Source organism: Rissa tridactyla, chromosome 7, assembly GCF_028500815.1.
Source record: "Rissa tridactyla isolate bRisTri1 chromosome 7, bRisTri1.patW.cur.20221130, whole genome shotgun sequence".
Lineage (NCBI taxonomy): Eukaryota > Metazoa > Chordata > Aves > Charadriiformes > Laridae > Rissa > Rissa tridactyla.
Window position 1 is genome coordinate 1,571,478 of NC_071472.1, and position 23,239 is coordinate 1,594,716.

Here is a 23,239-nt window from a genome sequence, read left to right on the forward strand (position 1 = left end):
TCTTGGACACCCTTCAAAAATACAAGCACGCCTACATCAACCTGCCAACGCAGGTCAAGTCACATCACCTACACACACCTCCTACGGATTCTTAACCACTGTGTGACTTAAAATAATTTGCACCTTTTTTTGATATTTTGCTATTATGTGATTTTCTGCGACCCTGGCCCAGGAGAGCCCTTCCAGAAGGGATGAGTGAGCGCTTACTTTCCTCAGCAATGGCACACACGCACGTGAATTAAACTGTACGTGAAGTGAGAAGAAATTACATATAGCTTTTTAGCTCATCTTCTTCGTAACACCACAAACTTTAATCTTCACTGAAAAAAAATAATCTTAAATTAGTGAGTTATTCATTAGCATTTACATACCCTGTATTCTCCAACTGGGCCACAGGCTCAGCATATCATTTTTGCCTGCGTTATTTGAAAAATCAACCAGTCCTTGTTCAGGAGTAGCCTCCTCCTTACGGAAAACTTTTCTATCAAGGGCCAGGACAACGAAGAATAAGGTCCCTGAGGAAAAGTCAGCATGTCCATACAGTTTATCTCTTAAACATCATCTACCATAAAAAGGAACTCTATTTAACCTTTTCTTCTGCCTCGCTGACATTTAAAGAAAAATAGATAAAACAACGTCGTCACCACAGCTCTTAAAGTACAAGGTGAGGAGACAATAGAGAGTATCACTGATTCCTATGGCACGGGTAAAAGGTTCATGGTGTACATATATATATATACACAACAACCTACATATATGTACACACATCTGTATGTAACGTTGATATATACACACACAGAGACAAATTATATATATAAAACTCATTGGTAACTAGATCTGACAGCAGAAAGTCTGATGCTAATAGTGAATGTGTGTATATATATATATATTAAAATATATACACGCATACACCAGTCTTGACATCAAACTGATGAGGACCACTGAATTTTGCTGGTAGCCATCCCAACTTGACAACTTCTCTAATTAATGACACAACTGTTCATCCATTATGATTTAAATTCAGAGTTCAGGCAAACAAATAAAAGCCCTTTACTGACCGTCACCTACGACGACACCCTGTGTTTACCCAGCGGTGTCTAAAGGAGGGTGAGCCCAGCAGGACATTATGTCCAAAAAGGGACGTTTTGAATTTGTTTGTTTCCAAGGCGCATTAGAAGTTTTCCCCACACACGTAATTGCCCTTGGAAGGCATCTCGTGCCAACCCTGGCACCTGAAAGTCAGACACCAAAGAGTGAAAACCAGACGGGCTGTAGCGCAAAGCTCGGTGCTCTTTACGTTCGGAGTCGTCTCCCAGAGCTTAACATCATACTTCAAAGTCTATCCAAAGCTAGACTAAATTCTGCTTGTCCCATATTTCACAACAGCCATTTTAATTACATTTCAAACAGATGTAATTTCGGAAATTAAAAAAGAAGTACTACACAAGATTACATTTCAAAACAGTCAGAAATGCATACCAGTAGTGAAACGAGACAAGACGAAAAGGGTATTTCCTTGTTTGCAGTGTAACACCGATTTTGTAGTGCAAATGGGACATTAAGGAACAGAATGTTTATCATCACAGAGTATGTGCCAGGATCTTCAGTATTTTAACTATGGTTCTTATTATTCTCCAAGGTGTTTTAAGGTCCCCAGAGGAGCTAAGGGCCAGGAGAGCTGAGGACACCCACAAAGAGGTGCCTGCCCTATGTACTGCAGCAGGCCAGTCGAAATGCCCAGAAACCTGATTGGAAAAATCTACAAGCACCATCCTTACCATATATCCTTCTCCAAAACTTTGACAATGACCCTGCATCAGATACAATTCCATAAAGCGAGGAATCCTTGTCTTCTTATTACATTTGCCTCAAACCACACCAAAAGGCTCTGCTGCGCCTCCCTCCCTAGTCTCACAGCCAGTTACACGCTGGGATTATCCTCTCTGGAGGAGGATTATCAATTTCCAAATCAGTTCATTCTGAGGTCTGCTACCTATAGTTCCCCAGGTACCGCTGCCCAGAACCATCGCTCCCACGGTGAAAACATTCATCGCTTCAATTAAACAAAAAACGTCCTTAACTTGTTGATGTTACACACCCAAGACCAGAGAGCTGCCGCTTTATTTCCCCGATGAGGCACAGGGCTCCATTTACACCCCCCCCGACACGCTATTTCAGCATTTCCCAGCAAACGGCAACGGCTCCTCTCCACGGGGAACCAGCCACGTCCAGCTCGGCAGCTGAAGACGATGGAGATGAAGTAAGGAGGCAGGCAGGAGGTACAGAGCGCAAGGCTGAGACCGCTCTGAAGGGGAAGGTTATGCTTTTACCAACATGCCTTTGTTCTCCGGCGGAAGCGAGACATTGATTAGTTTTCACTAAACTCACTCAAAGCAATTTTCATGAGTATTTGATTCACTTCAAAGGTTAAACAACAAAGATCGGTAATAATACAACCATACAGTGGGTGTATAATCACCATTCTTGCTCTCAAAGTAATTCCCATTGCCATTTACAAGATGGGTGATGGAAAACAATCACAATCCGTACAAACGTGACTAATTTGTACCCTGCCCCCCCACCTGCGTATGGCCACGCTCCAAACCCGAGGCTCATTACACATCTTCACAGACTGATTCACCTAAGATGCCCCCAGGCCCTCCTCTTGGCCAGTTTTTCTGCGTTCAGTGACCAAACGCAGCACACAGATGGCCGGGGAGGTGGTAGAGATGGTGCAAGACCAGCAGGAGAAGGGGACGGCTGGGAGAGACCTGGCGTACCGAAACCTCCCCTTGCCAGCCACGGGGAGCTGTCGTGTGCCAACGGCAGTGAGCTCACCCTCCTCTGCCTTCCCTCCACGGCAGCAACAAATTCATGGCTTTCTGCTGTAGGTGAGCCCTTGCACCCCCTTAGAGAATCACAGAATGGTTAGAGATGGAAGGAAACCTTGAAGACCATGGTCTAGATCTTCATGATCTAGAACTAGATGATCTTTAAGGTTCCTTCCAACCTAAACCATTCTATGATTCTATCATCCAGTGCCACCCCCTGCCCTGGGCAGGGACACCTCCCACCAGCCCAGGTTGCTCCAAGCCCCGTCCAACCTGGCCTTGAACCCCTCCAGGGATGGGGCAGCCACAGCTTCTCTGGGCAACCTGGGCCAGGGGCTCACCGCCCTCACAGCAAACAATTTCTGCCTCACATCTCATCTCAATCTCCCCTCTTTTGGTTTAAACCTGTTCCCCCTCATCCCATGGCTCCCCTCCCTGCTCCAGAGTCCCTCCCCAGCTTTCCTGGAGCCCCTTTAGGGACTGGAAGGGTATGTCCAAGGGTACCTACCCAGGGACCATCTTCTGGGCTGAGCATCCTGGTGGCGTGCATCCTGCAAGAGGGGTAACGCCTCAGGGGTTTGGGCTCTGTAGCGTCCCGTGTCCCTCCTCAGGAAAGGCTCAGTCGCTGCCGATCGCCATCCTGCCCTTGCAGCACAGCTCTGATGGTGTTTCAGCCCCAAAGAGATGCCCCCCCCAACACGCCGCTCACTTGAAAGAGTTTGTGAGTGCAGGAGAGACAAGAACCTGTCACGTCCCTCTACGGAAATGATGACGGTGACACACGCTGCATTTTTTCTAATTCAAAAACACACCACGTGCTGAAGTGATAAATAAGTCATCTGCTACTCACACGCTATCAAAGACAAGGACTCCCTCACCGCCACACCTGCGCTGTTTACAATGCACGCTGATTGTTCGACATACACCGGCACTGGAAACACTTCCCCCAGAAACACTGGTTTTTCTCATGCAGTCATCAGATGTTACTTTATGAATACACATGAAGTAAAATACAGCTGTTTAAATGTGAGAAAAACACATTTTCTAAGATCAATAACATGGAAACAGAGTGAGACTCTACCTATTTACCATCCTTCCCGTTGGCTGTGCCCAAATTACACGAGCGTGAAGGGCTGCACCGCCATTTTATCCCTTCCAGAACTGCTGAAGCGCTCAGGGAGGCAACTCAAGGCAAAATATCATGCGTGAAAGCGAAGTATTTGGAGGGAAAAAACGAGACTATAACTGTTATATACAATTTATAACGTAGTATTTTATATATGGTGCATTTGGGAACATATAGAACTGCATTAAATATTTGTAGTTATATGACTTGAGGGATTTTCATGCTTATTTAGCCATGACCTTTTACTGCTTTGCTTTAGCGAAAATACAGAAGATTAACGCCCATAAAGAAAAGGCTCTGTGTGACCAGACTTACTGCGCACCCCGGCGCAGACAGGGCACTGGAATCCAGTCAGCGGCAGGACTGGTGGCACCTTTGCCAAGGAGCAGTCACTAATGCGCCTGCAAAGGCTGAAGGACGTGCCTTCGGGCTTCACTCCCACAGGCGGCAGGCAGAATCCCCAAAATCTTAGCTAAATCTTAGCAAAACCTTTGCTGAAGTGGTTTGGAAACCCCCAGTGCCTCACGGGAAGGCAAATGCAGCCCTGGCGTAACTCCAGCCCCCGGACCTGCCAGAGCACCCCACAGACCTCCCCAAAGCCAGGCCTTTGGCCAGCACGTTTACAGAAAACTACATTCAGGGAATGCTTCAATGCCGTAAACTTTCCCTTCAGAACTGTTAATTGTGCCCCGTGCAGATCACCACTGCTCGTTTTGGCATTTCGTTTTGCTTTCTAAAAATCACACATTGGAGTATAAGTTAACTACCCCCAGCAAGCAATAATCTATTTCTAGAGTAAGGGATAACTCTCATACTACAAGAATCCTATTGCCCGAAATAAGCTCCTCCTATCTAGTTTAAATAAAAGTAGTAAATTACTTGGGGAAATTGAAAGCACAAAAATGACATACACAGTATAGTATTATGAAGAGAAGAAAAGACAGTTTGAGTGTTTGAATTCCTTGCCAGAATGGCATTAATTTAAGCTGGAGCCATCATGCCTCCCCTTTGCCCAAGCCATGTGCAGGGCTCGGCTCCACGTCTCCATGTCCAGCAGCTCCATGGAGAACGACCACCCTCAGCCCAGAGACATAATGCCTCGTCCTACTGCAGCATTTCAACGCACGCAGCTTTAAACGCCAATAAACTCACTTAAATTGCACCAGTTCATATTTAGACTGAAATTTATGCAAATGAAAGGTGAAGAGAAAATAATTGACCAGGAATTTATTTCACTTAGAGGAAAGCAGAACTGTGCCGGAACTGCATCTACATTGTCCTACTGCATTTTACCCTATCAAAATACTCCAGAGCTAACCAATTTTTATAGCTGGCAGATGACAGATGTGAAAACACCTTACGAAAATCGTTCTTTGGTGTTTCGTTACAGAGTATAAATAGCTTGGCAGTTTGTAGGAGCAAAGACCCTTCACACACGCCTTCAGCTATCGCTGTTCATAAAGCTTTGGGTATGGCCTTGAATAACAACTCCTCCTTGGGCATTTTCAACCCCAAACTGCATTTTCATATTTTAGAGGTTACTTCAGCAGACTTTTACTAAATACTCAAAGTTCTTTTTATGTTTGATGAAGAACAGAACAACACAGCACCATATTATTAAAAGCAAACAACATAACGTAGAGGGGACCTTTTCTTTTTCAGAGGACTATATTAGAGGCCCCTTTGTACTTTCTCCACTTTTTCCAATAAAAATCAAAGATCTGTAATGGAAATTACAGATCAGATAAGGCTTTCTTGGATGTTTTTTTTATCATTAATGTTGTTCCATTTCCAGTGCCACTTTTTATTAGATCATTGCTGAATCTCCCTTGGAATTTGCCAAGATAACCTCAAACTTCCTCTACTTGGTTTAATCATTAAGGACATTTTAGTAAAAACAAGAAAGGGTTATTAAGCATTGGAACAGGCTGCCCAGGGAAGTGGTTGAGTCGTCATCCCTGGAGGTATTGAAAGCCGGGCAGACGCGGTGCTTACAGATACGGTTTAGTGATGGGTTTTGTCAGTTCGGTTGATGGTTGGACTCGATGATCTGCAAGGTCCCTTCCAACCCAGGCGATTCTCTGATTCTCAAGAAACTACGATTAGTTTGCTTCTTGCTGCTGAATATAATTTTGCAGGCTCTTCTCCCTTCTCAGCTGAATGGAGACGAGTTCCCACGTTTCCCTTTCAGGCGCGTACAAAAGCTGAACTTTGTTGCTCTCTACAACTGGTTGGGCCAAGAGCAGCGATCGCAGTAACCACCCGCTTCTGAGCCTTGACTCGCCAGGCAAAGGGGACGGCTCTACACAAAGGAAGCAATTTCATGCTTGAACAGCTTTGCACTATTAAATCAGAAAATTGAGTTACAGCCACTTCCCGGGGTGGACGCTGCTGCCAGCGAGGGTCGGGCTCAGCCAGGTACCCGGGGGAACCGTCCTGGGATGAGCTGCTGAAGGAAAAGCAGAACTGATACAAAATCCAGCTACCTGGAATATGCATCCTTTCTGTTTAAATACTACATATTTTCTCAAAGTGCATACCACGTGAGGACCTAATGGTTTAACCTATCAGTTACATTATTTAGGGTATTTATGGGAAAACTAGGAATGTGCTTATCCTTGCAACGCAGATAACCTTGACGTAGTTCAAAAATGTGAAACAGCCAAGTGTTTTTAAAAAACAAGTAACCCATGCAAATCAAAATCTTCACCATCCTCATTTTCAAAGGGCTGGGGGAAAAGCCGCCTCCCAGCCATCCTTGCAGACTCCCTGGGAGAAGATACAACGGGAAGGAGGTGAGGTGCCATCAGGGCTGGCTTCCAAGGCAGCCTGCAGAGTCATTACTAGAAAAAAAATACGCAAACAATACCTGCCGAATAACACCGAGGTTATCCTTTCTGCTATAGGAACTGTTTAAGCATTTACCAGTACTCAAAGTCACTTGAAGCCGTAAAGAAAGAAAATAAAAATATCTTCTCTAGATCAATTTTTCTATAAATAAAATCATTCTTTATACTTCGCAGAGTGATATTTTGGGGGCCTCTCTAGTAAGGAGAGGAACTGCTGTGCTGCCAGGAACTGAAATTTGTTTTCAATTATTTTAACACTAATTTAGGAGCTGACTTTTTCTGTTTTACAATCATACCTCCTCATATTAACTGCCTTGCTCCAAAACTGACTGCAGTCCACATGAAACAGCACGTCAAGAAGAAGCAGGTTTATCTTCCTGGAAATCAAACTCTTTGGAAGTTCTCTGAACAAAGGACATCTTCAAAGACCTGCGTGTATCCATGTCTACAAATAAATGCCAGTACTAAGCATAAAGAACTAACTAGGTCAACAGCCAAAACCACTTACACAACCTCCAGACCGCAATCCCCTCTCCCTGGCAGCGTTCCTGCTCCTTTGGTACACCTCCAGATGTAGAGAAGCTTAATCCATTTTCAGATTAGCAGGAGTAAGCCACTTCCCTTTAAGTGAGTTGTACAAATATAAACCTCTGCTGAGCGATCACGTCTTCTCCCCTCCCAGGCGGGCGCTCTGCTGAAGGTGTCTGAATCGCAAATCATCCCTCTGCATCCATGGCTGTCCTGTCACACACAGCCGGCTTCACTTGGCACGCACGCGTAGGTGGATAATATCCTTACCTCTGCACTGCTCACTCCTAGTAAAGACCACACATAGCTAACCGCCAAGCTGATAAATTCATTTGAAGGAGAGCATTTTTCGCTGAAGAGTAACAGTGTAAAGCAGAGCAAACTGCTGGTCTGTCTTGAACGTGGCTCCTGGGAGCGATCCAACGTCCACCTGCGAAGACACGCTCCAACAGCTCTCCAGCGCTGGGCAGAGACCACGGCTCTCCTTGCATTGATTGCCCTCTATCAAAGCTGTGACAGCAGCAAATTTCTAATTCTAGTAGCAACCCTGCGTGTAAGAATCTCCTGGCAGTTGCTACTGCTTTGGCACTATGGGGAAACTGAGAGTTCAACAATTAGGAAGAAGTTAATCAGACAGCAAGCTAGTCGAGAAAGGGCTTTAAGCACGTCTTGAGTTACAGCGGCACCTCGTTAGGCTTCCAACAATGGTCACAGTGCAAGTAATGAATAAAGAACCTGGTAAATTACTTTATTGTGGTTTATTATAGTTGCCTTTAGAAACACCAGCTACCAAATGGTTAGAAAAGATATTCTAAGTGGATTTCTCCAAATATACCAAGACGGTCCTCAGCGAGGACACATTTTGCCAATTCCAACTTCGGTCTATCTGGAAATGTGACCAATAAAAGATCTCCTCTCCTCTCCTGAGCTTCGCTAAGCTCATTTGAACACTGGAGACGGGCCCTGCCTCTGCTCCAGCTCCCTGGGAGCAGGGATGGGCACTGCACAGCTACAACGGCACCGAAAGCACTAACGGAACCACAGCCCAACTTTCATGGGAGAAACAGCAGCAACGGGGAAATAGCGACAATTTTTAATTGTTCCTTTTGTTACATGAAAGTACAGAAGAAAGACTCACAAAACCAGTTGAGAAGCCATCTGTCGACTCATGAAAGTATTTTTCTCATTGCTGAAGAATTACTTTTCTTTTTTAAATCTTAACAGTCTTTAGCTAATTTATACATTGGGAATCGGCTTTGATCTTACACAGACTACCTGTATATACCTTCTCTCCCTACTGGCAGTCACCCTGGGAGATTTCTTCCCCCCAGACAAGGTGAAATAATTTCTTAACTATCATTTCAAAGTAATTTCTAACCAAAACTAATTACTGATTTCTCCCTGGGCTTACTTGTTCACAAGTGGTTTATAGATTCTCTATGCATAACTGTATATACACAGTAAAATCTTAAAAAATAAATTAGCTTTTAATTATACGAAGCTGTAAGCAGATAAACCTGGCAACAAAGGAACTCTTACGTACTTTATCCACCACGACTTAGAGCTGGAAAAAGCCCTAATACAACACTTCCTGGTGCAATACAAATGGATTAGATGTGAACATCACAAAATAAAACAACTTACCCTCCCTTATCAGGGCTAAACTGCACGAAGAATGAATAGCGGTCCCACCAAAAACATCTAATCAAAGCTTCCTGCCCTGTTACACGGAGTTCAAGGCACTAAAGGATTTTCACAGGTGTTCCACAAAGGAAATTTTCACAGGCAGCGATTGCCACTTCTACACAACTTCTCCCAGAGGCTATTCCCCACCCTGGGAGCACCTGCCGAGGTTTTCGCTTTGAAGAAGCCAAGACAAGACTACGGCACGAGGTTAAGCCGCGATTACTGTTTAGAAAATCCTGAGTTTGTTTCTCATCAGAAATGCATGCTCACAAGCACATACACACACAGACCCAACAGCTAACTTCAACCTGTATTTCAATAAGAAAATCCAATTATAATGGTTTAGCAATTTTGTAGAATAGCACTTGCAACCCTACTCATCCAGAAAAGATTAAAGATGGATTTCTTAGAATCACAGAATCGCTGAGGTTGGAAGGGACCTTTAAGATCATCAAGTCCAACCATTAACCTACCCTGACAAAAACCACTTCTAAACCATGTCCCTAAGTACCACATCTACCCTTTTTTTAAACACCTCCAGGGATGGTGAATCCACCACCTCCCTGGGCAGCCTATTCTTCCCTGGCCGGAGAAAATACTTCAGAATAAAAGTAAACATTTCTATGTTGAATTAAATTGGGTTTAGGGTTTAATCAATAGCTACTCCAAATTAGACCTGACACTGATTAAAATCTTCAAGTTGGCCAACAGGACTCAGGCAATCGAGGGACATTCTTTGGCAGACAACACTACACGTAACGGGAAGCATGAGCTGGAATTCCAGTACCAGCACAGGAGCCGCGACGGGACGGGGCGCAGCCACACTCTTTGGTTACAGCACACGGGAGGTGGATTTTGCCGTCTCCTGAGAAGAGGACTCCTCCCTGCAGGAGTCAGAGCAAACTCTCGTTGGCCTCGTGGAGGTTGGGACGTCGCATCAGGTGTACTCACAAACAGCCCTCTTCAGGAGGAGGACGAGATGAGGGATACCTCACAAAACTGTAAAGGGAATTTCTCATGAGCCAGCAACAACCCAGCCTTCCCCATCTTCCTGCAACCCATAAAAGGAAACTTTTTTTTTTATTATTTTTTAGAAATCTAACATCTTTCTTTATGGAAAAAGTCTCCCTTGTCTTACAAGCACAAGTACTGTGGTTGCAGTGTAAACCCAGAATTAGCTCACAGTCATCAAACACTTAATCAGAAACACAGAGTCATAAAAGCTTTCAGGAGCTCTTTCATGTGCTAATGTAAAAAAAATTAGGATTCCCTCAGATATTTCTTTTTCCCTCTAAAATATGTGTTTCTTATTTAGACTCTCATGACGCTCACCCCCCCCACCCCTCCTCCGTTCACCACAGCACTGCCTTCATCGTTTGGAGGCACAACAGCAGCAGCGATCCCAAACTGGGAGAGCCCCGGTGCTCTCTGCCAACGCGGGACATGAGTACCGAGCTGTGAAGGAGAGAGAAAAGGACCGACGAGCATCTTTGATCCCTACTCCAAGTTGTAGACTGTAGATCGACTCCCAGAAGGACACACAGAGCGCTACGTAGACAGCAGCAGCCTTGGCAAAGGACGAGAAGCCTGCACGCCCACAGGGAGAGGACAGGGTGAAATTGCCCACAGGCAGAAGAAGTGCATCAGGGATTGAAGAGGGAAAAGGAACGAGGAAGCCCAGAATAAGAACAGAATGGGAATGGATTAACTGTGTGTATATTTATATTATTTATATAAAAATATATATATATTATATGCATATACCCCACAAGAATGAAAAAGCTCCCGTGTCAGTGTGTACTCCTTCCCTTTCACGGCCCTCTTCCCAACGACTTCACCAATAAAGGTACCGTAGCGTAACCGAAGAACGAATTTCTAGAACGAGAAATGGCCACAAGATTCTGCTTTTTCTTGGGACGTTTGTTTCTTATCAGAAACCTTACGTCTCTTTGTAGACATACACTTGCGGCATGGACATAATATTACAATGCAAAAATCTAAGTAACTCCCGTAGGGATATAAAGGCAGAGGGAAATCCCACCAGGAGATGAGACTCTGCCTTCAGGGTTAAACCACAGTTGGAAATCACACAACCTTCTAAACACAGGAGTAACGGCTAAGCTGAGGCTTTATTTTCATTGAAAACAGGGTGTGGGAAGCCAGCGACATTGCCTTCCGCTTTAAGCCTACAGCTGCCACCAGCGGGAGCAGGAAGAGGACATCACTGAGAAAAAGGCGTTCAGCCGCTTTTCCAACATCCCCATCTCCAACCAGCCCAGGAGGGAAAGTCGCTGCACCTGCCAGGGACACGCCAGGCCCGGCAGAGCGGAGGAGCCCTGCTCAGGACCGCCGCCAGCGGCTGTGACCCCCGAGGGCACAGCAATCCTTAACGGCTTGAGCGGGCAGCCAGATCGGAGACTTAATGGCACGGCATACGCTCCGAGAAACGCGACCACCCCACTTACACGCAGCGAAACGTCGACGTGTGATAGACAACCACAAAAAGGTCGAGTCACGCCAAGAGTTGATGAGTCCTGTATAAATGTCCCTCCGTCCCAGTAATCCCCCAGTCTCATTACAGAAACGGAGAAGGGCTCGGCCGTTTCCCAGCGCCGGATCTGCAAGTAACTGGGTGGAACGGGAGCTCCAGCGGGGTGATGCCATCCCCGAGCGCTGCCGGCGGCAGAGGCAGCCCGTCTTCCTCCCCCTCCCTCCCACAATTAGTCAACCCTACCCCAGCGATCTTCCAGCAAAGTTTTGTCCCTCTGGCCTCAAGTTTTCCCTGCATTTAGTGCAGCTGCTTCACAGCCAATACACTGATTTAATACATTTACACCTTGATAACATTGATCTTTTCATCAGCTCACAACTACTCGTAACACAGCACCATCCACAGAGACACGAGTTATTACAAATTTCCCACTAGACAGCATGCCCAGCAAGAACATTGTTTTATTTTCTGCTATTTTATTCATCTAACTTTGCCACAGAAAACGTCCTGGCCTCTGAAAGAAAAGCTTGCATTTATAATGTGAAAGGCAGAGAGTTAGACAGCCAGTGCAAATCGGATGCCTCTGTCCCTCCTGTCAATAAAAATATGTCTTCCTGTCATACATTAAATATATTAACCATAAAATCATATTCTTCCTTAAGAGCAAAGCATTATAAATTGGCCTTCAGGAAAATTTAATACTCCCTGAAGAATATGTACAGAAAGCATCTGTCTGAAGAGGAAAATGAGAAGAGAAAATTATTTTTTTCTAAATCCTGTAATGCTTTCTGTCTTTTCAACAAAGAATAGCAAACTTCTTTCCATCAAGGAAATGCAGCTGGACAGATTTCTCTCAGTATTAATAGCTCATCTCCCTCAGACTGAGCAGAGCTATTCCTTAAGTTGAACATTTCACCTGTATTTCCAATATACACTTTCTTTTCATGGCTTGTTCCCAGGGCAAGGAGAGAGCGCTCCAGAACAGAGCAAGAAGCTTCGCAAGTGTCCCCCTCGTTCTGCTGCGTGGGGCACTCGGGGCTTCGTCTCCGGGGGCTGCAAAGGCTCCACGGGCGAGAAATGCATGGAACACCGAACTGACCATCGCCCGGGCAGCTTAACATGTCCGGGGGGCTGGAGCCCCTCTGCTGTGGGGACAGGCTGAGAGAGCTGGGGGGGTTCAGCCTGGAGAAGAGAAGGCTCCAGGGAGACCTTCCAGCCCCTTCCAGGCCCTCAAGGGGCTCCAGGAAAGCTGGGGAGGGACTCTGGAGCAGGGAGGGGAGCCGTGGGACGAGGGGGAAGGGTTTTACACTGACAGAGGGGAGATTGAGATGAGATGTGAGGCAGAAATTGTTGGCTGTGAGGGCGGTGAGCCCCTGGCCCAGGTTGCCCAGAGAAGCTGTGGCTGCCCCATCCCTGGAGGGGTTCAAGGCCAGGTTGGCCGGGGCTTGGAGCAACCTGGGCTGGTGGGAGGTGTCCCTGCCCAGGGCAGGGGGTGCCACTGGCTGGGCTTTAAGGTCCCTTCCAACTCTAACCATTCTGTGATTCCACGCTGATTCTATGAGCATCAGCAGGGCCACCACCGAGGGCATCACGGGGTGAGAGAGCCACTAAGTACCATCACGGGAAACCCCGGCCGGGCAGCGCATTCCATCCTCCTCACTTCCCAGAAAGCCTGCCCACTGGAATCATTTCACCACTGAAGCCAGCTCCACCATCTCATCGTGACTACCCTCGGCACTCTTGCAAAGGGCAAACAGTAACGAAGGAACAAGCAATAAGGAATAAAGCTTTTCTGAGGCTCCCATTTCGTGAGCCACATCTTCTCTGGCAGCGATCCCAGGCGCTGTTTGATGGAAACTTGGCATCACCCAGTTACAAATGAGCACGGAGTGAGGAGCATCACCTACTCCGTTTGTGAACAAGGCCACTGTTAAAGTAACGCTTCTACTTCTATTATTTGCAGGCATGTACAAATAAAGTCCAGGAAACAAAGTATTTCTTTTATTTTAAATTTCATGGGAACACAAGGAATTTAATTTCAAACAAAGCATAATATGCAAGGTTTCGGGTAAGTGACGATTCAGTTTAAAAAGGAATAGCAATGGGAGATTTTAGAAGACCTGACCACTTGTACATATTTACCTCTGCTTATATTTCTCTATTTTTTTTTGTTATAAGCTGCAGTACCTATAAATCAGGCCGTTTATGTAGCTGAAGGAGAACAGGGGGAAAAAAAATGAACTGGAAAAAGATAAAATTCAATCGACAGTAGGTTTCTATAAAAATTAAGTGGGGAAACAAATTTCTCATCTCTAAAAATTTACTTCCAAAACTATGTAAATTTGGATAATCCAGCACACGCGCAGTTTCAATTAGAGTCTTACGAGAATGTGCCTTTACGCAAAAGTTTCAAGTTAAATAAAATGGATTTGATAGCCTGGGCTAACATTAACACTGCTGCCGGGGGACAGGAGGAAATTCTCCCATGGCTGAAAAACTGAAATGGAGATAAACAGGCACATTTGGACTTTCACAACAAGCACAAACCCACTCTTGTGAGTGGAAACAATAATCTTTAAATTCTTCTAAAAATAATTCAATGGGCTCAGTGAAACATTCCCCCAAGCTCTTCCTGTCCCAACGTCACCACACAGGCTTCAGGCTTCACTCAAAAATAACGCTTATAATTTATTAGACTTAAAAATAAAGCAAAACCTCTAAAAACCCCAATCGCAAAACTCCCTTCAGTTTTGATATTGTTGCAAATTATTTTGAAAGATGTTTTAGAGAATTCTGGTTATTTCAGAAACGTCTACGGATAAAACTAAAAGAAAACTACATCCTACAGGTCGCTTTTGGTATTGGTAGCATCTTCTGTTTATAAGCATTAAAATGACAATTTTAAAATGCTGAGAGCATAATTATGAACATTTATAAAGTTGACAGTGATACTGTTATCACTTTAAAAGATTAAAAATAAAGCTTTCTGTGAAAAAATAGAATTAATTACTCCAAGTGATAAGACGCTCCAGAGGGCGTTTTTTTATCTCTGCAACATAAAGTGATTGCTGGAAGTTGGCGATTTTCGGCTTCTCACACAATAAACTGCAGAGGATAATCCCACCTGCGATGCAGTGGCTCTGCTCCTGAGAAAGTCTGCATCAGAAGCCACATCTAGAACCAGCAAACCCTGGTGTTCCCAAACAGCTTCCTTAGCAAACCACCGCTAATAAGGACCTCTAATTAACCTTGAGGCAACGCTCTACGCTGCGGCTGCGCAGAGGGCACCGGGACCGCAGGGACTCACCCGTCCAACCTCACATCGGGCAGACTGCGGTTCAGGGCAATCAAGTCACTGGCCATGAGGTTGAACTGGTTGATCTTGAACAGCTCTTTCATCTTCTCCTGGTCGTCCTTCGGAATGAGCACGGCCTTCCCCATCTCTCCAGGCCCTTCTTGGTTTCGAGAAATAACGGCTGTAACGCAAGAGAGCAAAAGCCAACTTTTAGTGCGTGGGCGGCAGTTTTGCTCCTCACCGACAGGGCTCCGCGACCGTTGGCATTCAGCAAGGAATGGTAAAAAAAAAAAAAAAAAAAAGCAATAACACATCACAATTTGCTCTGTGCTCCACTGTGAGGTTTTATCTCTATCTGTATGGGAATTTATATCTAGAGCCTTTCTAAGGTGATTGAAAAACCCAGATTTGTCAACGTGCAGCTTTTGGTTGTAATCACAATGACAGCAAATGACTATTCTCAAGAGATTTCCACCAGGATTACAAAGCATTGCACCGGATTCTCCGTGAGATTCTGCAGACGGAGAAGGGTTGGAAAACAATTTTATAGCTATTGGAAGTATTTGAAGAATATGTATATTGAACCAATTCTAACCAACTTCTTTTATTTTTTATTTAGTTTTAACTATCAGGCGTGTGATGGCATAATCCCATGTAAATAAATCAATCAATCCTTGGTGTTAAAAAAAAAAAAAAATCCACCCTAAAAATATAGTATTCCAACCCTGACAGAGTATCTTTTACATGTTATTAGAGACCAGTTTTGAGAAATTTTTGTACAGTCAATTTTGAATTTTAGGGAAAGTGATAGTATCATCTCCTACAAGCACATGGAGGTAAACAAGATTTTTTAGGAAACAGTGTATGAAAAAAAAAGGAAACATGCCATGTATACAACTAATTATAATAATTATTCTACAGCAAAAGCCCACCAAAAGGCGACAGCAGCAGCACCGGTTCCCTCCGCCAAGCTCAGGGTGCGGCTCAGCAGCAGCCAGTTCCCCTCCCAGCGACTCCAGACCCAGAGCTCGCACCAGCCAACACAAGGAGCACCTGCATTTTTAACTACTTTTGCATTCACGCTTCCAGTCAGCCTCTTGACTGAGGCTGGTCGATTAATACCCATCAGTTTGTCTTTCGCAAAGGGTGGAACCAGGTGATCTTTAAGGTCCCTTCCAACCCAACCCATTCTATGATTCTACGATCTCGCCGTCAAAACCATTTAGAAATCCCACTGGAAAGAAAGGAAGAACCCCCCCGTGCTGTGCTCGTAGCTGCCTCCGAGGGCAATGCTGCTCCTCTCCGCAGCTACGCCTCGCCCGCAGGATTGCTTGGAAGCCTGCAGTGCACACGTACACACAGTTATATGTTATATACGCTATTAAATTCCTCTCGGAGCATTTCATAAGGTATATTTATGTAATGCGTAATACGAACATAAAATATTTGGGATTAATGGCTGGTAATTAAACTCTGCTATATCATCACCTTCTGGAGAAACGATGAGGCTCCTCAGAGGCTGCGATGTGAAGAGCTAGTCCCTTGAGCTGCAAATCGTGTTTATGGAAATAAATTCTGCCTCCTTTTTGCTGGAAGAGGCAGAGGGCACAAATTTATCGAAATAGCAGCAGGGAGCAGGCAAAAAGAGTCAGTGTGACTGCTGAAACCATGTTAAAACAGGGAAGGAGCACAGAAAGGAGCTTGGGCAATGTCCTTCTCCCCGCGAAACAACATAAATGGAAGGGAAGGAATTCCTCAAAAAAGGGGATATGAATGTCTCTGAGGAGGAAAAGGAGTGATGAGAAGGTGACGGAAGTTCGTCCTTGTGGCATCCTTCAGTCTGAAGGGGAATTCTTTGTTTTTCAGCCTCCAAAGCTGTCTCTAGGGGTCCGCACTAGCTCCAAGTGCTCTGCAGACCCAATCCAGGAGGCCAGGACCACCCCTCCCTACTGCAGCAGCAGCAGACACAGCACCTGCCTGCCCGGGCAGGGAGACACCCCCTTCACATTCGGATTGACCCACTCCAGCCCCGGCACGGGCAGGGAGAGGGGACACCGGGCATCTCATGCCATTACCTGCCACATGGCACGAAAGCTGGAGGAGCACCAAGAGGCACAATGAGTCACCCAAACTAAAGGTGTCTTAAATAGTAAGGCGGCACATCAAAACGGTTTTATTTTCTGCTGAAATACTTTGGGATTGGCTAAAAACATCTTAGTGAACACTTTCTCCTGCAGAAATCAGGAAATTTTTAATCAAAACAAATTATTTAGAGGAGAAAAAAAAGAACAACAACAAAAAGAACTTAGCAACCCAGTATTAGCAGAGTCATCATTACGACAATAAGTTTGCTGCCTCTCCTTGTCGTAAGCCAAATATCAAAATTGTATCTCCCTAAAACGTCTGGAATACCAACAGTGAAGGGTTTCGTATTCTACGCCCAAAGAGCAGGAAAACAGCCGGAGAGGATGTTCTGCGCCACTGTGAACTCATTCGAAATCCCAGCTCTTTTGCAGTGTCCCATCACAGCGACACAGATAAAACTCAGCTAGAAAACTTTTGTTTATCCTGCTTAAGGCACGAGTTATATATTCCTTCATCTGCAAAACTAATTTTCGTTACAAGATTCCGTGTTCTATTGTTTACCAAGGTCCATCAAGATAGAAACTCAAAGAGATTTTCCCATCCTGAAGTTTATTATAAAACTAATCAGAAATTTCCTAAACAGCCTTTCCACTCTCATGCTTTGATTCAAAGCAAAGCATTATCAGATTACATTTCATTTCCAGCATCGCTTACACATATCTGTGACGGAGAAACATATTTAATTCTGCCACGGTTAAAATGCAGCACCCTCAACTTATTAAATCTTTAGAGAAGATGCACACGGTTTATGAATTAACAACCACAGGGACACTAATATTTTCAGAGGCATAACTGGAATCCATCCCCAGGACCACTTCTTCTTGCATTTTATCTCCCATATTGGAATAACCAAGTTTTGAGCCCCGAGGCTCTGTAAGAAACAGTTCTCACCTGTCTCAAAGCCAGCAGACGCGTTTCAAGTTAGGAAAAAACTCCCACTCTCTGTTTTCCAAGCAATATGTAAAATATTAAAGTAAGAACCAAGTAAACCTCACAATACCAGAGATGGCAGGGAACATTTAGCAAGTTAAGATCTTTTGCAAATTTGACAAAATTTCTCAGAGAAAATTGAATTTTTACTAGCATTGAATAGTTTTGAGAATCTAAAGATGGTCTCAAAAGTTTTCTAACACCAGGTATGTCACCAATGTTGGCTTTCTAATGCACAAAGCCACTATAAATATTTCTACTGAATGATCTGTTATTTATCCAAAGAAAACAAAATGATTTTATTGTTTTTCCAAATACAGATATTGTCATTTCACTACATTTTTATGTTCTGCTTTACCTTCTTTCGAGGAGGCACAGCACACTTCTCATCAAAGCCTTCAGAATATTTTATGAAATACCAAATTTGTATTCAAGTTTCCATACCAAAATCTTTATGTGAAACACATATACACACGCACTCTTCAATCAGAGAACAGAAACACAACGCAGAATCCCTTCATCTAGAGGATTAAAATAAAAATAAAATCTGTTTCTTAAGGATGCAGAATGTATGAATGGTAAAAGAGGCACCAATCAGCGAATGCACGCTGCTGATTAGAATGACTTCCCCTGCACTGGCGTTTCTAAGCTAAAATGAGCCTAGCAAGCCATTTCCTTACAGAGTACATCTTCAAAAATATCACTTAGCATTTACTGTCAAACCCACCTTTTCTACACGGCTTTTATACTCCTTTTCAATCGCGTTGTGAAGATCATTGTCTTTAAATGAGTCAGCAATGAGCACCAACTCCATCCTCCGCAGTGGTAACGGAAAGGTGGGTCTGCACAAGCAGGGGCTGCCCAAGTGTTGCAAAAATTACGCAAATCCTCCAACTAGAAGAGGTCTGAGATTTTCCAACCTCAGATCTTCCAACAGAGAGCTGCACGTCCCCATCAGGAGCAGCCCTTCCCAGCCCAAGCCCACAGGTAAAAGACAGCGCTGTCATGTTTCAAAGTACTTCAACTCACCTCCAGGCTCATATTTTAAATAATCTGCAATTTTAATGGGCAGCTGAGGGGGGACTCGGGGATAGCCATGATCCTCGAAGCCAGAGTGGAAGATGCTGAGAGATATATTTGATTTTTCTTTATAAAAATTATGTGGCTGTCGATCAATAAGCTTATTAGAGTGTCTGATCCACAGATCCTTTGGAAGTGCTTCTGCTGCTGGCAAGTGGAAAGTTCTAATGAATACTAAAACCAACAAGGAAACAAACAAAAAAAAAAACCACCTTTGACTCATCTGTTATTTGCTCTTCCTTTGTGTTGAAAAACCCATCTGGCTCCTTACCAGGCTTTTCTCTTGCTGGTACACTTGTACAATACTTCAATGTCACGCTTCACTGTCCTGTGCTATTTCTGCCTCATTCTGTCACCTGCCCTTGCTGACGGGTCTCCGTGGGCTTGTGTTGGTCTTTCACCCCGCTCCTCGGTAATTTGATCGAGGTTTTATTTACTGTACAATATGCTCCTGAGCTGCAGGGACGTGGGTGCTGGTGATTTTGTCTCCTGCTGTACTTCACGTTTTTCCTAAGCGCTGACACAGGCTGAGTTTTTGACCGTACGTACAGCAAAAAAAAACCCTGAACTCATTTGCGTTTTGACTTGCTTTGCATGAAATCTTCCCCAACGAGCGCTAATTCAAGGCTTTCATCCATCAGCATATCTTATAAGCCATCCCTCCGGCAGCACGGGAGGACCTGCAAACTGAGCGCCCCATAATCTGCCTGGCAAAGGGCATCAGGAGCCTCTCCTGCCAGGGAAGTTCGCTGATATATTTCGGCAATAACAGTCTGTATAATGTTAATAAGATTCACTCCTATAGGCTGAAGTAACTGGAAAAATGACTTTTGTACACCAGATTGAGTCTCTTTCATGAGACTTAACTGGAATATCATATTTTGAGTCATACTCAAGATTTCTAACTTACCTTGACCATATTGCCCTTCACGGAGTGAAATGAGTCTCACGAACAGCTTGTTGCCAGCTCTATAAACAGGAATGTTTCGTAAGGTCTCTGATACAGCCCTAAATATATTTTAGTGAATTTACAAATAATGTCTTAATCCTCAGCAACGATCAAAGCTCATTAAGCATCTTTCCTGTATACTAGTTACGTGAGATGATGCTAAGTCAAAACGATTATTTTTTAGATATCTGAAATACTTAAGGGAATACTCCCCTACCAGGGAACGCTGAAGAAACTGCGACATTTCAAAACCACATAGGTTATGTTTTTCGCGGCTCTGTCCTTACCCAGAGATGCCTCAGGTGAGGAGGACTGAGCAGAACCCATACCTGGAGGAGCCGCTGAGACCTGATGCTATCTACACGGCGTTGCCTTGGTGTACCCTTGAAAAAGTACGAGATGGCTTCTGCTTTAGAAAGCTGAGATCCTCTGTCACTGCTGCCTTGAAGCCACAAACTTTCAGTAATTTTGTAATTTTTTTTAAATAAACTCCATATAGCTCAAATAATTTGTGTATTAATACCAGAAAGCCTTTCTGCTTTCAGTAGGGATGAGTTCTGAGCAACACGTACTGCAGGTCTGAAAGACGGCTGTCTGTCCTGACCCGAGGACAAGCTTGAGATCCACACAACGCTCCAGTAAAAAGGCAGGAGAAAAATACTTTCACACATATGTAATTACATATACACGTATACATATATTTATACATCTTAAATGGTAAATACGATAAAGAGAAGGATGGCGTATCACATTAATCCCATTACTGCTGGCAGGTGCACATGACAAATACACACCTCATTTCTTCCTTCCACAAAGATTGTATTAGCTTCATCTTCTAATATTAAGAATTCACACTGTGAAAAACCTTAGCGAACTAGAGACCTAGATTCCTCTTCTCCTCTGTAAATCACACTGATTAATGAACTCGAAATTGCAGTCTACTTGTCGTTGTTTAAGACGAAAGAAAGAAAATGAGAGAAGAACAGGGATGGAAGTGGATCTCAGAAGGTCACCTAAGCCCCACCCCACGGGACACAATTAACTGGACTGAAAACACAGCATATGTGCGTTGTTGGTTTTTAGGTTTTTTAAATATTTGCTTTGAAAGCTCTGAAGAGAGAGTTTTTCCAGCTTTTCAAGGAAACCTAGACGTGTACGAGAGCTGAGGGGAGAGCATCTGTCGCGAGCCATTGGCCAGTTTGGCCAAAACCACAACACTATCTCACATTTTCCTTGGTTTTCACCTTGGGAGACAGTGAATCCCTAATCAACATTCTCTGCTTATTTATGCCTTTCCAAATCCTCTGTTTATCCTTCTTTGCTCACTTTTCCAAGCAGTAGAATTATTTAATTTAGTCTCTCCCCACAGAGGCCAGACAGCACCTGAAATCACCCTCGCCTGCCTTTTCGGAGACGCTGCTTTCACTCAATGAAATCCAGCTTGGGTTGAACCAAGCACCCAAAAGAAAAAAAAAAAAAAAAAAAAAGAAAAAGCTTTTGTCCTGCAAGGGCACAAATTCATTATGCTTCTAGCAAAGCAAACGAGGCCGCTTTAATTTGCAGCAGAACTCTTCTGCTGTGATTATCTTTCAAGATCTTGAAACCAAAGCAATCTACAATTCTCTGCAGACTTCTACACCTTGTCACACTCGTGTGATTTCAGAAGGAGCTGTATACGCTCAACGCTCCTGGAAGGAGGCATCTGTATGCACCTCACGGGGCTCCCGTTAACTCTATTTAATAGCTGCAACTAAGACGGAGCAGTGATTCAGCAGTTTTGCTTGTTAACTTACTGAAGCAGATCTCAAATATTTTTGAAGCGTGCTTTTTTAAAGAAAAGAAAAAAAAAATATGTCTATCAAAAATAGCTTTACCTCCAAGCACAAGAACTAACAGCTCATCTCTTCAATGACCATCTCGGTGCACGCGGGGATAATGGAACTGACACAAAGCATGCCCACAAAGAATAAAAATGCTATTTTTTCCAGCATTCTGCCTGCAGACATTTTTCATCATCTGCCAGCAGAGATAGGCCTCCTTTGGAAATGAAAACACCCCCCTCACTAGGGCTCATTAGAAGTGCTGAGGTCTTTGGTGGAGTGGAGAATAGAAAGCACAAAATTCAAGATAAAGAAAGGAGGAGAGAAAAGCAAAGCCCAATAGATTCGAAAGCATTCAATTTACTTAACCATTCTCTAAAGGCACTGCACAGGGACTAATACACAAATAAGCATGGCAACACTCAGAAGACAGGACTCGGCGCCCATGATTTTTTTTTCGTTGTTTTTTTCACCTCAAGTGTTCATCTTCCTTCCTTATACTTGGGTTTTGAGCAACAAATCCCACCGCAGAGATAAGGACGCTGTTCTGTAGACAAAGCTGGGGCAGCTCCTCCCCGGGGGACAGCGGGGTCCTTCCCCCCAGGGCTGGGCCACCCCCTGCACACCCGCCTGCGTCCCACCTTCCCGGGCTGAGCTGGCATGGGAACACCCCAAAACCCTCACGGTCTCTCCGGTGGCCCCAGCCATCAGCTCATCCCACCCCGACACGGCGAGGAGAGGGACTGCCATCCACAGCAATGCCCCAGCGGTACCTCCCGCCCCGCGGTGACATGCAGGCAGCAGCGATGCTGATGAGCAGAAGCCACAGCTTTTTGGTTTAAGCACCAAACACGCTGCGAACACCTTGAAAGGTGAGGGCGATCTGAGGGTACCCTGTCCAAACGTGATCAACTGGCACTGCAAAAAATGAGAAACACCCACGGCATCAAAAAGCATTTCCCTGTTTCAGAAAGTGTCTAGTCGGCAAGTTATTCCAACCTACTTCATATATTATTAATCGGTTGAAATTTCTAAAAGAGGAAGTTGGAAACACCACTTCATACTTTTCCACTACAGATAAAACCCTCTTTTTTGCCCCCAACAGCAACAATGAGACAGGAGAGCTGATAAACTACCAGCTGGCTGCACGGGCTGCGAGCCGCCCTCTGAAATCTGGCATCTTCCTCCACAGGGATGTGCTAGAGCCCCGACCGTGGGGTTACGTACCACCTCTGCACCCCAAAAGAGCTGCGTATCCATGAAAACACCTTCTTGAATGCGGAAAACTCCTTTTTTAAGGGTCTGACTTCAGCACAAACCTCGCTCGTTCTGCAGCTACCAGGATCATAAGCAATTGGAAAGAAAAAATTCCCAACTCTGTAAGTAGCTGAGGAAGTAATTACGTTACTGCTGTTTGGAAAGATAAAAACAACTAGATGAGGATAAAACTGAACTTAGTATAGAGACAGGGAAGACTGCAGCTTAAGGGGAGTGAGCCACGAGCAATTC

The 23,239-nt window shown here is 44.5% G+C and overlaps 1 protein-coding gene across 2 annotated transcripts in view; it reads right to left on the reverse strand.

Annotated features, from left to right (window-relative positions):
- The window catches only part of GALNT13 (polypeptide N-acetylgalactosaminyltransferase 13), a 130,532-nt gene that overhangs the window by 67,748 nt on the left and 39,545 nt on the right, over positions 1 to 23,239 (reverse strand). For both annotated transcript variants that reach the window (XM_054210140.1, XM_054210141.1), the window contains exon 4: positions 14,819 to 14,987. In XM_054210140.1, coding sequence (XP_054066115.1) covers positions 14,819 to 14,987 — 169 coding nt within the window. The remainder of the gene's footprint in view (positions 1 to 14,818; positions 14,988 to 23,239) is intronic.